The sequence below is a fragment of the Myotis davidii genome, unplaced genomic scaffold (assembly GCF_000327345.1).
Source record: "Myotis davidii unplaced genomic scaffold, ASM32734v1 scaffold130, whole genome shotgun sequence".
Classification (NCBI taxonomy): Eukaryota; Metazoa; Chordata; class Mammalia; order Chiroptera; family Vespertilionidae; genus Myotis; species Myotis davidii.
In genome coordinates this window covers 1,488,764-1,504,552 of record NW_006285040.1, presented here as the reverse complement: position 1 = coordinate 1,504,552, position 15,789 = coordinate 1,488,764, and the positions used below count along the sequence as shown (strand labels likewise).

General features: G+C 37.9%; 1 protein-coding gene across 1 annotated transcript in view; it reads right to left on the bottom strand.

The window, feature by feature from the left end:
• Nucleotides 1-860: 860 nt before the first annotated feature.
• The window catches only part of DTWD2 (DTW domain containing 2), a 50,296-nt gene continuing 35,367 nt past the window's right edge, over nt 861-15,789 (bottom strand). Inside the window, exons 5-6 of the mRNA XM_006755263.2 lie at nt 7,530-7,658; nt 861-1,454 (exon numbers count right to left, since the gene is read on the bottom strand). Coding sequence (XP_006755326.2) covers nt 1,284-1,454; nt 7,530-7,658 — 300 coding nt within the window. The 3' untranslated portion in view covers nt 861-1,283. The remainder of the gene's footprint in view (nt 1,455-7,529; nt 7,659-15,789) is intronic.

Sequence of the window (15,789 nt, the reverse complement as noted above, 5' to 3'; positions counted from 1 at the left end):
AAGGGTCGTTTGACTGCCAAAGGGGTCGCAACCCACAGGTTGAGAACTGCTGTACTAGATGGTGAAAGAAGGAGCTGGAAATGAGACAAAATCATGTGTGTGCATCTTCAAAGTAAAGTGGATGCCGCTCCAGTCTAGGCACTTTCTAGGAGAGCTTGACAATTATTGGCAAGCTGCCATTCTAAAGCAAGCAAAGGTGAGGAAGGAGTACAGGTAATACAGAATGGAAACTGCAGTTTGGGCAGATCAAGGACTTTGACCTAGCAATGTAATGCTATCAGAGTTGGGATGTTCTGGGATTCTCAGAACTTTACAATTGATTTTTATTGTTTGCTTCAAGAAATTTCAAGCAAATGCCCTGAGATTTTATATTTCTATAATAATAAAAGCATAATATGCTAATTAGACTGGACATCCTTCCGGACAAAGCCAGGGCTACGAGGGCAGCCCCTCCCGGGTGCCAGAGGGAAGCCAGTGTTAGCAGCTGGAGGAAGGAAGGCCTACTCTTGCACAATAGGCCTTCCCTGCCGGCATGATACATCTGTACATTTGAATGTGTATATTATCTATACTAATAAAAGCCTTGGGGGTGATCAGGCCAGCAGGGGAGGGCAGTTTGGGGCAATCAGGCCGTCAAGGGAGCAGTTAGGTGTCAATCAGGCCGGCAGGCGAGCAGTTAGGGGGCGATCAGGCTGGCAGGCAGAAGCAGTTAGGGGCAATCAGGCAGGCAGGCAGGTGAGTGGTTAGGAGCCAGCGGTCCTGGATTGTGAGAGGGATGTTCGACTGCCGGTTTAGGCCCAATCCCACAGGGGCAGTCAAACATTCACCGAGGGGTCCCAGATTGAAGAGGGTGCAGACTGGGCTGAGGGACACCCCCCGCCCGTGCACAAATTTTGTGCAATGGGCCACTAGTTATCTATAAAACAGTAATGGAAACATTACTGTCCCAATCAGGCACAGGGATTTCCTTCCATTTTAAAAAAGTACTTCTAACCCAGCTTCACAACTAATCCCATTTCAATTAAGTACTTGAAAAAAGTGTATTAGAGGCGTATTTTTAAAAGCAAATACAGTATGAAATCTTGCTTTTTACTGAGTCATGTAATTTTGCTTGTTTATTTGCTTTCATGGCTATTTGATTTACGCCCTTCTTCTGGACACCTTTAGTATGCAACCCTCATTCTTTAAACAACCAAAAAACCACACAGACTTAAGTTGTATGAAAACTTAAGCTGGTACTGTCAGCTGAAGACACCATAAATAGCACCATAAGAACATTTGTGCTAAATTTTAACACTGTTCATTAACAGTTCCATCTTCCTGAGTTTGCGTTTGTTCTTTGGCATCGGCTTAGGATATAATCCATTTTTCAGAAGGTGTTCCTTGCTGAGGCGAATTTGAGCACCATGCTGAAGCTGGAAAGAGCATAAAGCTCGAAGAGGGCGAAGCAAAGTCTGTTAAGATAAAAAAGAAAAAAAAAACTAAAAATGTGTCTGTGACAAGTTATGACATTCTATCTAGATTTTTCCTTCAGAAACAAGCATTATTACCTTAATTATCATTATTATTAGCTTTTAACTATGAAGAGCAACAAGTATTCTAATAAATATATGGGATTTCTAAATAAGTAATTTATTTAAATTCATACCTTACATACCACTAAGTAACTCCAGTAAAAAGACACAAATTGATTTTCCATATAGGTGATAAAGCTTAGATTTAGTTTTATACATTAAGATATTCAAACACCACACAAGTGTTGCCATTATAATAATTTAATCTGTAACAGAGAGACAAGAGACCTTTAGTTAATAAATATAAATTGATTCATTTTCAATAACAGAAAGATACAAGCTTCCTGTTATCTAATAACAATTAGCTGATGGCAGTGATGGTAAGTGGTTGACTAATGCAGACTAGTACATGGACCACATGCCAGTCAGACACCAGGTTTTGGTGCATTCAAAATAATTCTAACTGTATACATACCAGCCTAATTTAAATACCTACAGGGCAGCCATTTAACAGATGCATGTGAACTGGGTGGATCCATAGGATAACAGAGAGTGGTAGAGGTTGTAAACAACTGGAGCATATACCTTTCCTAAAATTATGCAAATTTTTAAAAATCTTAAGTAAAAACACTATACCAGTGCTTTATACCATAGAGATTTCAGTTTTAATCATATTTTGAGTCAGGTTCTTTCCTTAAGCCTAAGATCCCTGATCTAATCCTTTTAAATAATAATAGCAACACTTGATTGAGCAGTTAAAAAAAAGGAACAAAAAAACTCAGATTAAACTATAAAAATTTTAAAATGTCTGTGTGAAAAATTATTCCCCCACATATACAACACAGGTGATAGAAAGGGCTTAACAGCTTTAATGTGCAATGAACTCTTACAAATTTTAGCAGTCACTAGTAGTTGCTTCTTCATACCCATTCTTTTCTTCCTTATTAAGCCTTTTGTACACCATAACTGTCTATAGATGCTTTAAAAAATCATTTTTTGTGAGAATTTTCAACTGAAAATATTCAAGAACACCCAAATTGTGAGTAATATGTTTATTTTTATAATATTCATTGCAAATTGATTTTTTAATTAAATTCAAAATATCGTGGCGTGGTTTCCATTTTGGATGCATGGCAGTTAACTGGTTAAAAAAATCAAAAATTGCCGAAACCGGTTTGGCTCAGTGGATAGAGCGTCGGCCTGCGGACTGAAAGGTCCTAGGTTCGATTCCGGTCAAGGGCATGTACCTTGGTTGCGGGCATATCCCCAGTGGGGAGTGTGCAGGAGGCAGCTGGTCGATGTTTCTCTCTCATCGATGTTTCTGACTCTCTATCTCCTTTCCTCTCTGTAAAAACTCAATAAAATATATTCAAAAAAAAATCAAAAATTGTATTCAAGGTGGCAATGTGTCCAGCTAGTGATATGACATTGGGTAATGACACAGTCTATCCAATAAGATGTAAGTGGAAGTCTTTGGGTGGGGCTCCCAGGGATTCTCTTTAAAACAGGACAGACCTAGCAGACAGAGGCTTTTGCTCTTTCTTCTGGACTGGAACATGATTGTTAGAGATGGAATAACCACCTTGTGACTACAGGGCAAGAAACATGAAGATTAAACCAAAAATATATATGATAATGAACAGAAAAGCAGGAAAAAAACCTGGGTTTCTGATGCATCACCAGCCCTGGACTGCTCACCTCAGCATTTCTTATTTACAGGAGAAAAAAAATTGCTATATGGTTCAACCACTGCAGTAAGTGCTCTGTTACGTAAGACAAATATCCTGGAAAAGCTCTGCATGACACTGTTGTAGAAAGACCCTTAGATATGTGTGTGTGTGTGTGTGTGTGTGTGTGTGTGTGTATAGATAGATAGATATAGATATATAGAGAGACAGATAGATAGATAGAGATATATATTATATATATATAAAACCCTAATATGCAAATAGACCGAACGGCAGAACAACCAAACAAGCGGTTGCTTTGACATGCACTGACCAACAGGGGGCACGCACGGAACATGGTGGGTGTCTGCAGCAGGTGGCAGAGCATGCCAGGGTGAGAACATGGCTCTAGGAGAGGGCGCATGGGCAGCACTGTGGTTTTCGGTAGAGGGGCTGTGTTAACTTTGCTCGGGATGCCCTAACAAAGTGCCATGACTGGGTGGCTTAAACAACAGAAATTTATTTTCTTGCAATTTTAGAGGCTAGAAGTTCCCTAACCACCAGGGGGCATGTGTGGAACACAGCAGGTGTCAGCCGCAGCAGGATGGTGGAGCAGGTGAGCAGGGGCGCCAGACTAAGGTGGAGTTCCAGTCACTGTCATCAGGGGGAGCCTCTGGTGGTTACTGAAAAGTCTTTGCTCCCATGTGCCATGGTCTCGTCCAGCACTCACACATGTTGCTGGTGCTGGCCCCACTCGCACCCGCTGCTGGCATTTGGCGCCAGCCCTGATCATTTGGTGCCATCACAGGTACGAGTGGTGGTTGCCGGCCCTGATCACCCCTGAGGGCTTCTCTACTTCCCCCTGCTCCTGAGGGGTGATTAGGGCAGCAGCCACTGCTTGCACCCATTGATGGCCTGAGCCCCGCTCACACCCGCTGCTGGTGCTAGCCCCAATCACTCCGTGCTGTCAGCGGGTGCAAGTGGGGCTGGCACCGTCTGCGTGTGTGAGTGGCAGTGGCAGGAGCGGGGCTGCCGGTAGAGAGGGGACCAGGGGCTGTGGCGGGAGGGGCTGGGCAGGGGTGCGGAGGATGGGCCGAGACCTGCCCCTGTGCCTACCACAGCCTAGTGGCCCACTGTTCCTTTCAAGGTGTACGAATTCATGCACTGGGCCCCTAGTCTTCAAACAAGACAGGAAATTTGAAGATGACTATATATTACTTTACAGAGTTAGCACAGTGGATTGATTGGATTTTGCATCACTGTACTCAGGAAACATATCTAGGACTATGTACAGACTGAGACAATTGAAGGTTCTATTGCAACTTTATGGAATTTATTAAATTCTGCATAGACAAGAGAATACTATATTCCTCTGGTTAAGAGCCTCTAACTTCTACCTCCTGAACATACGCCACCTCTGGGCAGAAGCTTTAAAAGCAGTATATGATTGACCACCTCCCTTTATTCCTTCCTTGAAGAAAATGGAATGACATGTCTAGATAGTGCCTCCATTAGCCCGGTTCCCTAAGTGACTGCAATGAGCAGAGATTGCCTGGCAATCCCAATGGACAGGCAGTATGAGAGAGACATACACCGTTGTTGTATTATGCCATTCTAATATTGGAGTTTTAAGTTACTGGAGCCTAATCCAGCCTATTTTTTAAATGAATTTATTGGGGTGACATTAAATAATAAAATTATGTTTCAGGTATAAAATGCTATAGTACATCATCTACATAATTTATTGTGTGTTCACCATCCCAAGTCAAATCTCCTTCCATCACCATTTATCCCCCTTATCTTCTTTTACCTCCCCCTCGCTACTACCCTTCCGTTTTTGTAATCACCATGTTATTGTGTCTATGAGGTGTTGTTTTTTGTGGGGGCTTTATTCTTAGTCCCTTTGCCTTTTTCAGCCAGCCCTGAAACCTCCCTCCCCTCTAACAATTATCAGTCTGTTCTCTTATCTATGAGTCTGCCTCTATTTTGTTAGTTTATTTTGTTCATTAGATTCCATATGAGTGAAATCATATACTTGTCTTTCTCTGACTGGCTTATTTCACTTAGCACAATGCTCTCCAGGTCCATTTATGCTGTTGAAAAGGTAAGATTTCCTTCTTTTTTACAGCTGCATAGTATTCCATTGTATAAATGTGCCACAGCTTTTTTATCCACTCATCTACTGATGGACACTTGGGCTGCTTTCAAATGTTGGCTATTGTAAATAATGTTGCAATAGACATAGGGGTGCATATATTATTTCGAATCAGTGTTTCAGATTTCCTCAGATATAACAGTATGTGCATTATACCTGAGGCACTCTGAAGCTTTATGAGAGATGGACCAGATATCAGGAACAAAGAAAATCTTCTATTTTATAAAATAAACAAGATAGTTCCTAAAAAGGTTACTTGGGGGAAAACCAGTGTTTTGTAAATCCTTTTGTCTACAGGTACAAAGTGAGTTTTCAAGGGACCATTATTACCAACTGCTGGTGCTGAGTGTAGCTAAGGCACTTAGGCTACAGCACAAAGCGTGGCCACATCTGGTTATAAAAGTTCATAAGGTCAAACTTCATAAGAGAGGGCATTATAATAAAAAAGATTCCCAAGCTCAAGATTTCCAAGGTATGAAAACCTTGGTAAATATTATTGCAGCTGATGAAAATCACCAATTTTCAGTTCAAAATTTTTGTCAATCCTATCAGAGGGACAAGGACAGGCAAAAGGATTATTTTGAGTGCCTGATGTCAGGCAATTACACTTTATCCCATTCAATTCTCACAACACTAGGAGGTAATTAATTTCCTTATATTACAGATAAGAAAATAAGCATTAAGAGATTACATGAATTCCCCTCTGGCAAAAAATAATGATGATAAATGATGAAGTTTTAATTCAAACCTGCTTCAGAGCTCCTATCATGCTAGACTTCCAAGTGTTTGAAAAACTACTCAAGAAGAAAGGATGAGGATAAATAACAGACTAAGAAGGCTATTATTTTGAGGAGCCCTACCTCTATAGAATGAAGCAGGCTGAAAAGTTACTACTCTCCCCCATCATGTTAAGGTTCTATAATGATGCCATTAATTAAAGGTTATGAGTGGGGGTAAGGGTTGGCAAAGGAAAAAGAGAAAACACCTTTATGTTTCTCAGAAGAATGTACCAATTTTTTTATGATAGCTAGATCTGGACAGGCTGGACTTGGGGTGCCCCCACTAAGCAAGCTACGTTTTTGCCATCTGCAGTAATAAACAACTTGGGATGTTTCATTTTGCATTTCTTCTGCTCATACTTTAACCAACCATTTCATTAGTACCTCCCAGATCACATATCTGATTGTCAAACATCCTGTTCCTACTGAAAAAGCAAAGAGAATGAGACTATTTGGGATTTTACTTTCAATTTTCTTCATAGATAACAATAACAAAAACTGAAGAGATGAAGGATCATGACATCATTCTATATCTTAAACTTTGCCTGTTGTTAGATATTATACTCAGAACATAAGATAGGTTTCCTGCTATCATAGTACACTAATTAATACCAGAATAATCTATTTTATAAAACCGGGAAAGGGGGCAGCAGTAGCAGCATTTAGTAGTAGTACTAATATAAACCCCATCCTGAACCCCAGCCCTATTATTTTTACAACTATTATTATTAAACCACCATCACTACCAACATTAAAGCTTCTGTTTGGGATTGCAGTGAAGATCAAATTCCAATTGTGAGAGTAAGAGATATACCTCCATAGAGGATTCTTTTTAGAACCCAAAAGAAGGAGAAGTAAGTAAGTTTTATTGTTTTTCATAATCCTCAGCCAAGGATATGTTTCTATTGATTTTATAAAAAGGGAAGAGGTGGAGAGAAAAAGAAAGAATATATATATATAAGGACGGACACACACACACACACACATACATACATACATACAAAGCGAAAGAGAGAAACATGAATGTGAGAGAAAAATATCATCAACTGACCAGGAATCGAACCAACCTATGTGCCCTGACCTGGAATAAAACCCACAACCTTTTAGTATACAAGAAGATGCTCTGACCGACTGAGCCAGCTGGTTAGGGCAAGGAAATAAGTTCTACATCTATACACAAAGAATACTATATTTTCCCTTCAAGATTTGAACGTTTAATGGATCCTTGGTCTAATGGTGGCTGATCCAACCAACTAAGCCACACTGGCCAAGGCCACAAACTTCTATCACAGATACATTCTATTTGTCACTTGAGCTACAAACTTAACAAGCTATGTATTTCTAACTTTTCTAGATAAAATCTAATCAAAATCCTATTTTCAAAAACTATATAATCTTCCAAAGACAGACCTACCTCTTGTATGTAATTATTTTTCTCTAAGATGGAAAGAGCAACAGCTGCACACTCCAGTGTAGATAGGCACCTATTAGTTGGTTGCGCCCGAATTACATACTGACTAGAAATGCTAGTTTTTAACTGCACCTGAAACCAAAAAAAGAACAGAATGTAATTTTTGTTTTAAATTTAAAACTATAAAGTCTGTGTTTTAAATACTAATTAAATTTCCTTCTAAATTGCCAGTTTAGAAATATTAAATATATCAATATTTTCTATACACATATCCTCATGTTAGTTATTTTCAAATAGTAGAAAAGGATACCAGAATACATATATACAAATTCCTACAAATCAAAAATAAGTAGACTAATAGCCCCCTCTCAACAGGCAAAAGAGTGAATAGATACTTCACAAAGAAGATATAAGAATGGCAAATAGGTATGTGTAAAAGGGCTCAGCATGATTTAATGTAAATTAAGATCACAATGATATAACATTTCATTCTCACCAGAACAGTTAAAATCAAAAAGACTAACAGCACCAGGGACCAGGGGAGGATATGGAGTAAACACTGTAGTGGCACTGAAAACGGTGTAATCACTTTGGAGAATTTATTTCATGATTTATCCTCCCACTATTTCTTAATATAAACTGATAGGTGTATGCCCATATGGGTGTGAATGTGTATAAATATAGACACACACACACATACACATATGTATGTATGTGTCCTCTTTTTTTAGATAAAAGTTGACATACTATACATATTTTATCCATGAAGGTAATATTTTAACTGAGACCTAATGACTGAGGCAGAATCAGATATAAAAAAGCAATAGAAATTTGATTGTCAACACATTTGGCCTTTAGATTCCTATTTTAAATAAATGAACAAATAATTTTATACTCACAAAGCCATATTCCTAGCCCACACTCTGATCAGAATCACATTTAAACGTGTGGATAGATGAGAATTCCAGCTTTTACTCATAAGTTATGTAAACATGGGGATTGAAGGTAGTGGTGTCTAAGTATTAATACAAAGCAACTTATTAAAATCAGGTGTTCTCTCTTATTTTCTTTTTTTAAAATATATTTTTAATGATTTCAGAGAGGAAGGGAGAGGGAGAGATAGAAACATTAACCCTTTGTGGTCATATGTCTGCTCTCAGCCACCACAGCAAGGAACCATATGACTCTTAACTCTATTCATTCATGTATCAGTTCATAATTTCTCTGAAAGCTCTTAAGTGTCTAAGCGACCTTGTCACGAACCAAAACATTGCCCCGACAAATCGGAGATATCGAAACTCAATATAAACAAACGCGGTCGTTCCACACTCGCCATGCAAAACACCGTGGCGAGTCAGTCGCCTTTTGAGAGTGAAGAAATCGACAAGCTTCGGAGATACTTCGCAGAATTTTAAATAAAGCTTTACAAATTACATTTAACTGTAATTAGGCATTCTCGCTTGTTAAGATATTTCAAAATAATATTCCAAAATGGCAAAAAGAAAGTTACCGAAAGAAATGTACTGCGAATCTGAAAGTAATGATGAAGTTTTATTTTGGCACCTTGAATACTGACTCTGACGTAGAAAGTGATTAACATCTGTAGTGATTCGACTAGCAGTGACGTAGTTCCAAAAAAGCTTGAATACTGACTCTGACGTACAAAGTGATAACATCTGTAGTGATTCGACTAGTAGTGACGTAGTTCCAAAAAACAATAAATTTTGTTTATCCTTCATAATCTTGCATGTTATGTACCACTGCTCTTTCAATGGAAATTAATTCAGACTAGTACGACCCCCATGTCCAAATTTAATACGACCACAAAGGGTTAATGATGAGAGAGAATAATTGATCGCCTGCCTCCTGCACATCCCACACTACGGAGTGAGCCTGCAACTTGGACTTATGCCCTGACCAGGAATCCTGGTTCATAGGCTGACGGTCAAACCACTCAGCCACACGGGCTGGGCTCTCTTATTTTCTAATATCTCTAAAGTCACATAAGTCTCTCATTCCTTTACACCATTAAAACCCATCCATGGCATCTTGTCCCTCAATCCTTCCCCTCCTTTGTTTCTCATGCAGTCCCCCCATAATATAGTTCTATTAGAATTGCTTTTTGTTCAAAGAATTCTCTTCTAGAACTTGTTTCCTTTCTTTCCTCAGAAAGAGGAAGAGAGGAGAAGAGGACGAAAGAAGAAAGGAAGAGAGGAAGGGGAGGAGAGGGGGAGAGAAAGAAAGGGCGGGAGGGAAGAAGCACAGTGGGTATCATCAAGATTCACTACATAATGTATTTGGTTTTGGGATACATCCTTTAAAGCATATTTGACTAATAATGTTTTAGATATGATCATAGTAAGATTATTCTACATTTCTACCAATAGCAAAATAAAAATTAGATGCAGGGAAGCAAAGAGATGGAGGAAAAAATTAAAAAACATGTACAGTGATGAAAGAAAGCCTATGATTAAATAACTGTAAGAATAATTCATGATGTTGATTAACTGTAATTACTAATAACTTTAATATTTCATCAGGTCAACTAGTAGAACGGAGAACAGACAACTAGTTTTTCAACACTCAATTTCAAGTCATCACTGAAAAAATTATAATAGACAGCTGATTATAACCAAATCTTTGTGAAACATGCAAAATTCACAGTAAGTTTTGTTTATTGGAATGAATTTAATTTTTAAAAGACATCGCTCATTTCAGGGAGGTGTTTTAATTTTTACTGTGACCCACATGGCTATATGAAAACTCAGAATTTGAAATTTATCATGTGTTACACTTCAGAATATCCTACACACATCATCTCTCCGGGAATTATCCAGTAACTGGATATATTAAAAGAGTATATAACTAAGATCTGTCATATTACTAATATACACTAGAAACCCAATGCATGAAATTCATGCAAGGGGCTGGGCCCTCGCAGCCATGGCTTCTTCCGAAAGGTCATCCAGACGGTTGTTCTGCTGTTCGGTCTAATTAGCATATTAGCTCTTTATTAAATAGGATGTTATTAGAGTATGCTAATATGATATTCTCCAAGCTCCTCTTTTTTGTGCTATTTCACCTTCATCAGATATTTAATTCAATGAGTAAATAATCAAGTGCAAAAAGAAACACTGAGGACCCATCTTTTTGAGAAGTCACAGGCATCATAACAAATAATTGGTCAAAAATTGTCTTAGCCGAACCGGTTTGGCTCAGTGGATAGAGCGTCGGCCTGCGGACTGAAGGGTCCCAGGTTCAATTCCGGTCAAGGGCATGTACCTTGGTTGCGGGCACATCCCCAGTAGGGGGCGTGCAAGAGGCAGCTGATCGATGTTTCTCTCTCATCAATGTTTCTAACTCTCTATCCCTCTCCCTTCTTCTCTCTGTAAAAAATCAATAAAATATTTTTAAAAAATTGTCTTATCTTCTTAAGTAAATGTATAAGAAAATTCAAGGCAAAATTATTCAAAGAAAAAAATTAACATATGATAACAGCATGGAATACAGAAAAAGGACTTATTGAAGACCAGGATTATTATATCAAACCTGACAATAATTAATCAATCTCAGTCAAGTCATTCAGTTTCTCAGTTCCTCCTCACCTATAAAAATCAGACCACTGGCCTCTGCTATAGTCACAGCTGGTCCTTGCAGCAGAATCAGCCCATGGATCAATCCCTCCCAGTGACCTGCCAACAGCAATCAAGGTTCAACTACAACAGGGGGGGACGCACCTAGAGCACCCAGCTCAAGTGACTGTGTAGGCTGTGACCCTACAGGACACCTACTACAGGAGGCTACTCTACCAAGTCCAAGAGACATAGCATCTCTATCTAATATATAGAAACAAACACAGGGAAGCAGCAAAATGAGGAGACCAAAAAACAGGTCCCAAATAAAAGAACAGGACAAATCTCCAGAAAAGGAACTAAATGAAATGGAGACCCTGACTGAATTACATGTATATTTTTTCCATCTTCATTGTGCAGCAAAGTGAAAAAAAATTGCATATAGGCATACATGCAAACATAATATTTATCATCTATTATTTAAAGAACAATAATCAGCCAAATTTTGACCCTGAATTTACTATCTTATCAGCCTAACAAAATAACAAGGATATAAATAGCTGCTGATTGAAGAATACATCTTTAAACTCAAATATACAATAACCATTCTGTGTGAGAGCTGAAAAGGTAGTAAAGAGAAATATAACATGCATTATATTCTGTGGTTTTGTGGAATTTAATTTTATTGATAACTGTCCATTTAAGTATAAGTCAACATATTGAGATGTTAGATAATACTTATATTTGTTCTGTTAATTACTTTCGTAGACTATTTAAGAGAGCTAGTGAAATCCAAAAAGTGAACTGGTATTTTTTAAATGAATCCATTCAAAAACAACATAAAGTCCTGTGTAATCACCATTAATGATACAATATGTTCCACTCAGAAAGATGCTAAAATTCTGTCAACTTTATAGAATGGAAAACATGCATAAATGTTTTTGGATAAATGAATGTTTTTAATGACACACTTAAAGTTGAATAATTATCACCCCCCCAAGATGATGATGCACTGATAACTGCAATGAAGAATAAAAAAAATATGGGAAAAGAATATGAAATGGAGAATTCTTATCAAATAGCAGAGATTTCTTTTCTATTCAGGAGGAAATATATTCTGCTTTCAAATTAAAAGTGAATTTTCCCAAAGCTTATTCATCTTTGCAATTTTTTTAAATGAAAATTCTATTAAATCAAAATCAAAATTAAATATTCTATTAAATATAATCAAAACCAGTGACATGTTAATTCCACACTTCTTTGTGGAAAGGCATTAATTACAACAAAAGTACCACTATTATAATATAAAATATTTAACAAATTGTGGTTTACTATTATATTGTTTTTCACCAGCTGCCTAATGAAAGCTTCTCCTGTAGTTTTAACTTACTATTATCTTATTAAGACTCTCATCATTTCTTTAACCCATGTAAAAGCTGTTTGTGTGTATTTAATTTATTGGCAATATCTCTAGAACCTAATTTCATCTATATTAATTAGTTCTCTTTCTACTAAACAAGGTCAACATTCTAAGCCAGAGAGAGACACAACCAACCACACAAAATGTTTGCAACTACTAGCAGGAATTTTATCATTTTTTAAAATTGATTTTTCACTTACAGCTTATATAGCACAGAATTTATTTTTAAAGGCCTAGCGCACAATTAAATCTGCAGGTAGGGTCCCTAGGCCTAGCCTCCTTCGATCAGGGCCATTTTCTGCCCGCTCGCCAGTCCCCAAGCCAAATGCCGGCTCCACCACTGGGCTGTCAGGCCGTTGGGATCACTAGCTTATCCCCAGCTGCTTTAGGGCTCAGGCCTGCAGGAAAGTGGGCGCTGGAGACTTTTCACCTCCATGCACATGCCCTGGGCCCGCTGCTGATGGAACGCACTGCCTGCTCCGGCTGCTCACACGGAGGCCACCACCACCGCTGCCGCTGCCGCTGCCACTGCTGCTGGGACTTGAGGCGCTGATGGAGGCTGCAGGGCGCACCGCGACCTGCCCGCCCCGGCATGAGCTGCCCTGAGCGGGCAGCGCATTCCATCAGCGGCTGGCCCAGTGCACGCACATGGACGTGAAGTTGCCGGCGCCTGCTTACCCGCAAGCCTGAGCCCCCAAGCAGCCGGGGATGAGCTGGTGATCCCAATGGCCTGACAGCCAGCCCAGTCCTCCCGCCACCCACCCCGATTACCCAACTCACCATTGCTGATCCATGGAGCCTGTGGGTCAGGGGCGGGGCGAGGGACCAAGAGGTCAGCAGTTCAGCCTGCTTGCCAGTCACCAGTCTCGCCCCACCCCCGCTCACAGGCGGGTGTGGGGTGTAGGGACCGAGAAATGGTCAATGCCACTTCATGGCAACTGGTCGTTTGGTCGTTCCGGTCATTAGAAACACCAGCTTTTTGTATATATAGAATATAGATAACGTTCTCTCCAATGATAATATTTAATTTTAAGTCACCATCATTTCTAGCCTGAATCTTTGCAAAGGCCTATCTGAATAATCTTGCTTCTGCTTAAGTCTTCTTATATAATTCTTGTTGTGTCACCTAAGTGATCCTTTAAAAAATAAACAAGTGTGCCTTTGAAATCTAACAAATAAATAAGAAATAGGCAGGGTTTGGAGCAAGAGGCATAAAACTCTGGGCTTCACTAAGAGGAAACATACAGGACTTTGCAAGGATGGATTACAGGTTTCTAAATGTTGAGGGAAGCACAGTGTTTTACCAAGAAAGTAACCTGATATTTTCTCCCAATGTTCAATGGAATATATGGAATTAAAGGTTTTATAGGGCTGCAACATTATATCTTATCTTAAAGAAAAAACTGAAGTCATAATAAAATACTATATAACACAAACTCTCCGTACTTTCAAATCAATTTTGCTGTGAACCTAAAATTGCTCTCTAAAATAACAAAAAACTGATCACATTACCACTCAGATTAAAATCCTTAGCTTGCCACTAAGCTACATCCTTAACATGGTCTATAAATCTTCTACCTCATCCAGACTGCTCTCTCCATACTTCAATCACTACACACCAGCCAGACTATGTATGAAATTTTCTTTACCCTTCTATTTGCTAATTACTACTTACCCTTTAGTTTTCAAATACTAGAGAGGTCTTTGTGAGCCCCAACTTCAATCAAATCCCCATTTTAAGCACCCTTATAAAATTTACTTTAATTTATAATTATATACTGGTCTAACTGGCTGTTTATTTCCCATGATGTAAGCTCCATTAAGACATGGACTGTCTGTTTTATTCACCACTGTATTCTGGTGTCAAGAACAATGCTCAACACCCAGTGGCTGGTGTTCAATAAACAGGGTTAAGTTAATGAACACTGATCACAGCCATTATAAAACAAACTATACCTATGAATTCAAACCCAGAAACACTTAAATTTGGGAGGGGGGGGTGACTTTACTGGGGAAGCAGATGTAAAAATGAGAAGTGGACAAAGGATCTGTATAAAAAGGTTAGGGATTAGTGTCTGAATTTAAGCTTATGAAGCTGATAAAATATTACTTTAGTCGATTATCAATTTTTACATTAAAAGGCTGGAATTGAAAAATATATACTAGTCATAATTTACGTCTTTTGAGGGATGTTAGTAAGTTTATATAGCAGGGAGAGCCCACTTATGGCACACAAACCCTACAAGAACTAGAAATTTAGCCAAAAATAGTACATCTGCATTTAAGCTGAGGCATCTATAAAAAGCACTTAGACTTTATGAATCAAATATGAACTCTTCTTAATTATAAAATATGTAGTGCTTATTCTATCCTTTCCTAAGAATATTAAAATGATTACTTTCTTTTATCCTAGCAATTCTAACATTGTTCTCTATGATGCAAAATTTGAAAATCTTATATCTAAATATTTTCAGCAATTTCTCTAGGGATACAGGAAAAAATCAACTAGAGCAAAACTCAGCATGTTATTGAAATCTACATCAAGAACATAAATAAGTTATCTTTTCCAGACATTATGATTTAATTCAAAGTGACATTTTCAGAGCACTCACTTAAAGAAAAAATTATAAAGGGAATAAATGTCATGAAATGTTTTAAACTGTACAGTCAGATAAAGAAAGTAAATGTCACAAAAACTTTTTCAACTGGTCCATTTGTCTAGCCATACACACACACACACACACACACACACACACACACATTTTTATTTTACCATAAAAATAGAGATATCAAAAAGTTTCTAAATTGTCAACCCAAGAAATACATATAAAGTTAATATCATGGAAGGTAGTGTTTCATGATGAATTATATCATTCATGTTTCTAAAACATTTAACATTCTATATAAAGTTAGAATTTTTTTAAAGATTTTAAAATAATCAGAGACTGTTTTAATAACCACGGAATTTATATTTTGTTCTTTAAAATTAAAATGTTTTATCATTTTTACTCTAACTTTTCATAATATATTTATATTTAGCTAAAGGTTCTAAAAAAATCTAAAAATGTGAACTGTCATGAAGACAGAGGATACTTGCTACACAACTTATAAAATAAACTTTTACTTAAAGTGAGTAGTTTTGGAATTGTTTAATAATATTGCATAGGAGAGGATAATTAAGTACTATCGCTGTAACAATATAGTATATATTAGTTATCTTTTGATCACTCAAAAGTCAACTTTGGTTTTAAATTCACCTATATATTATACC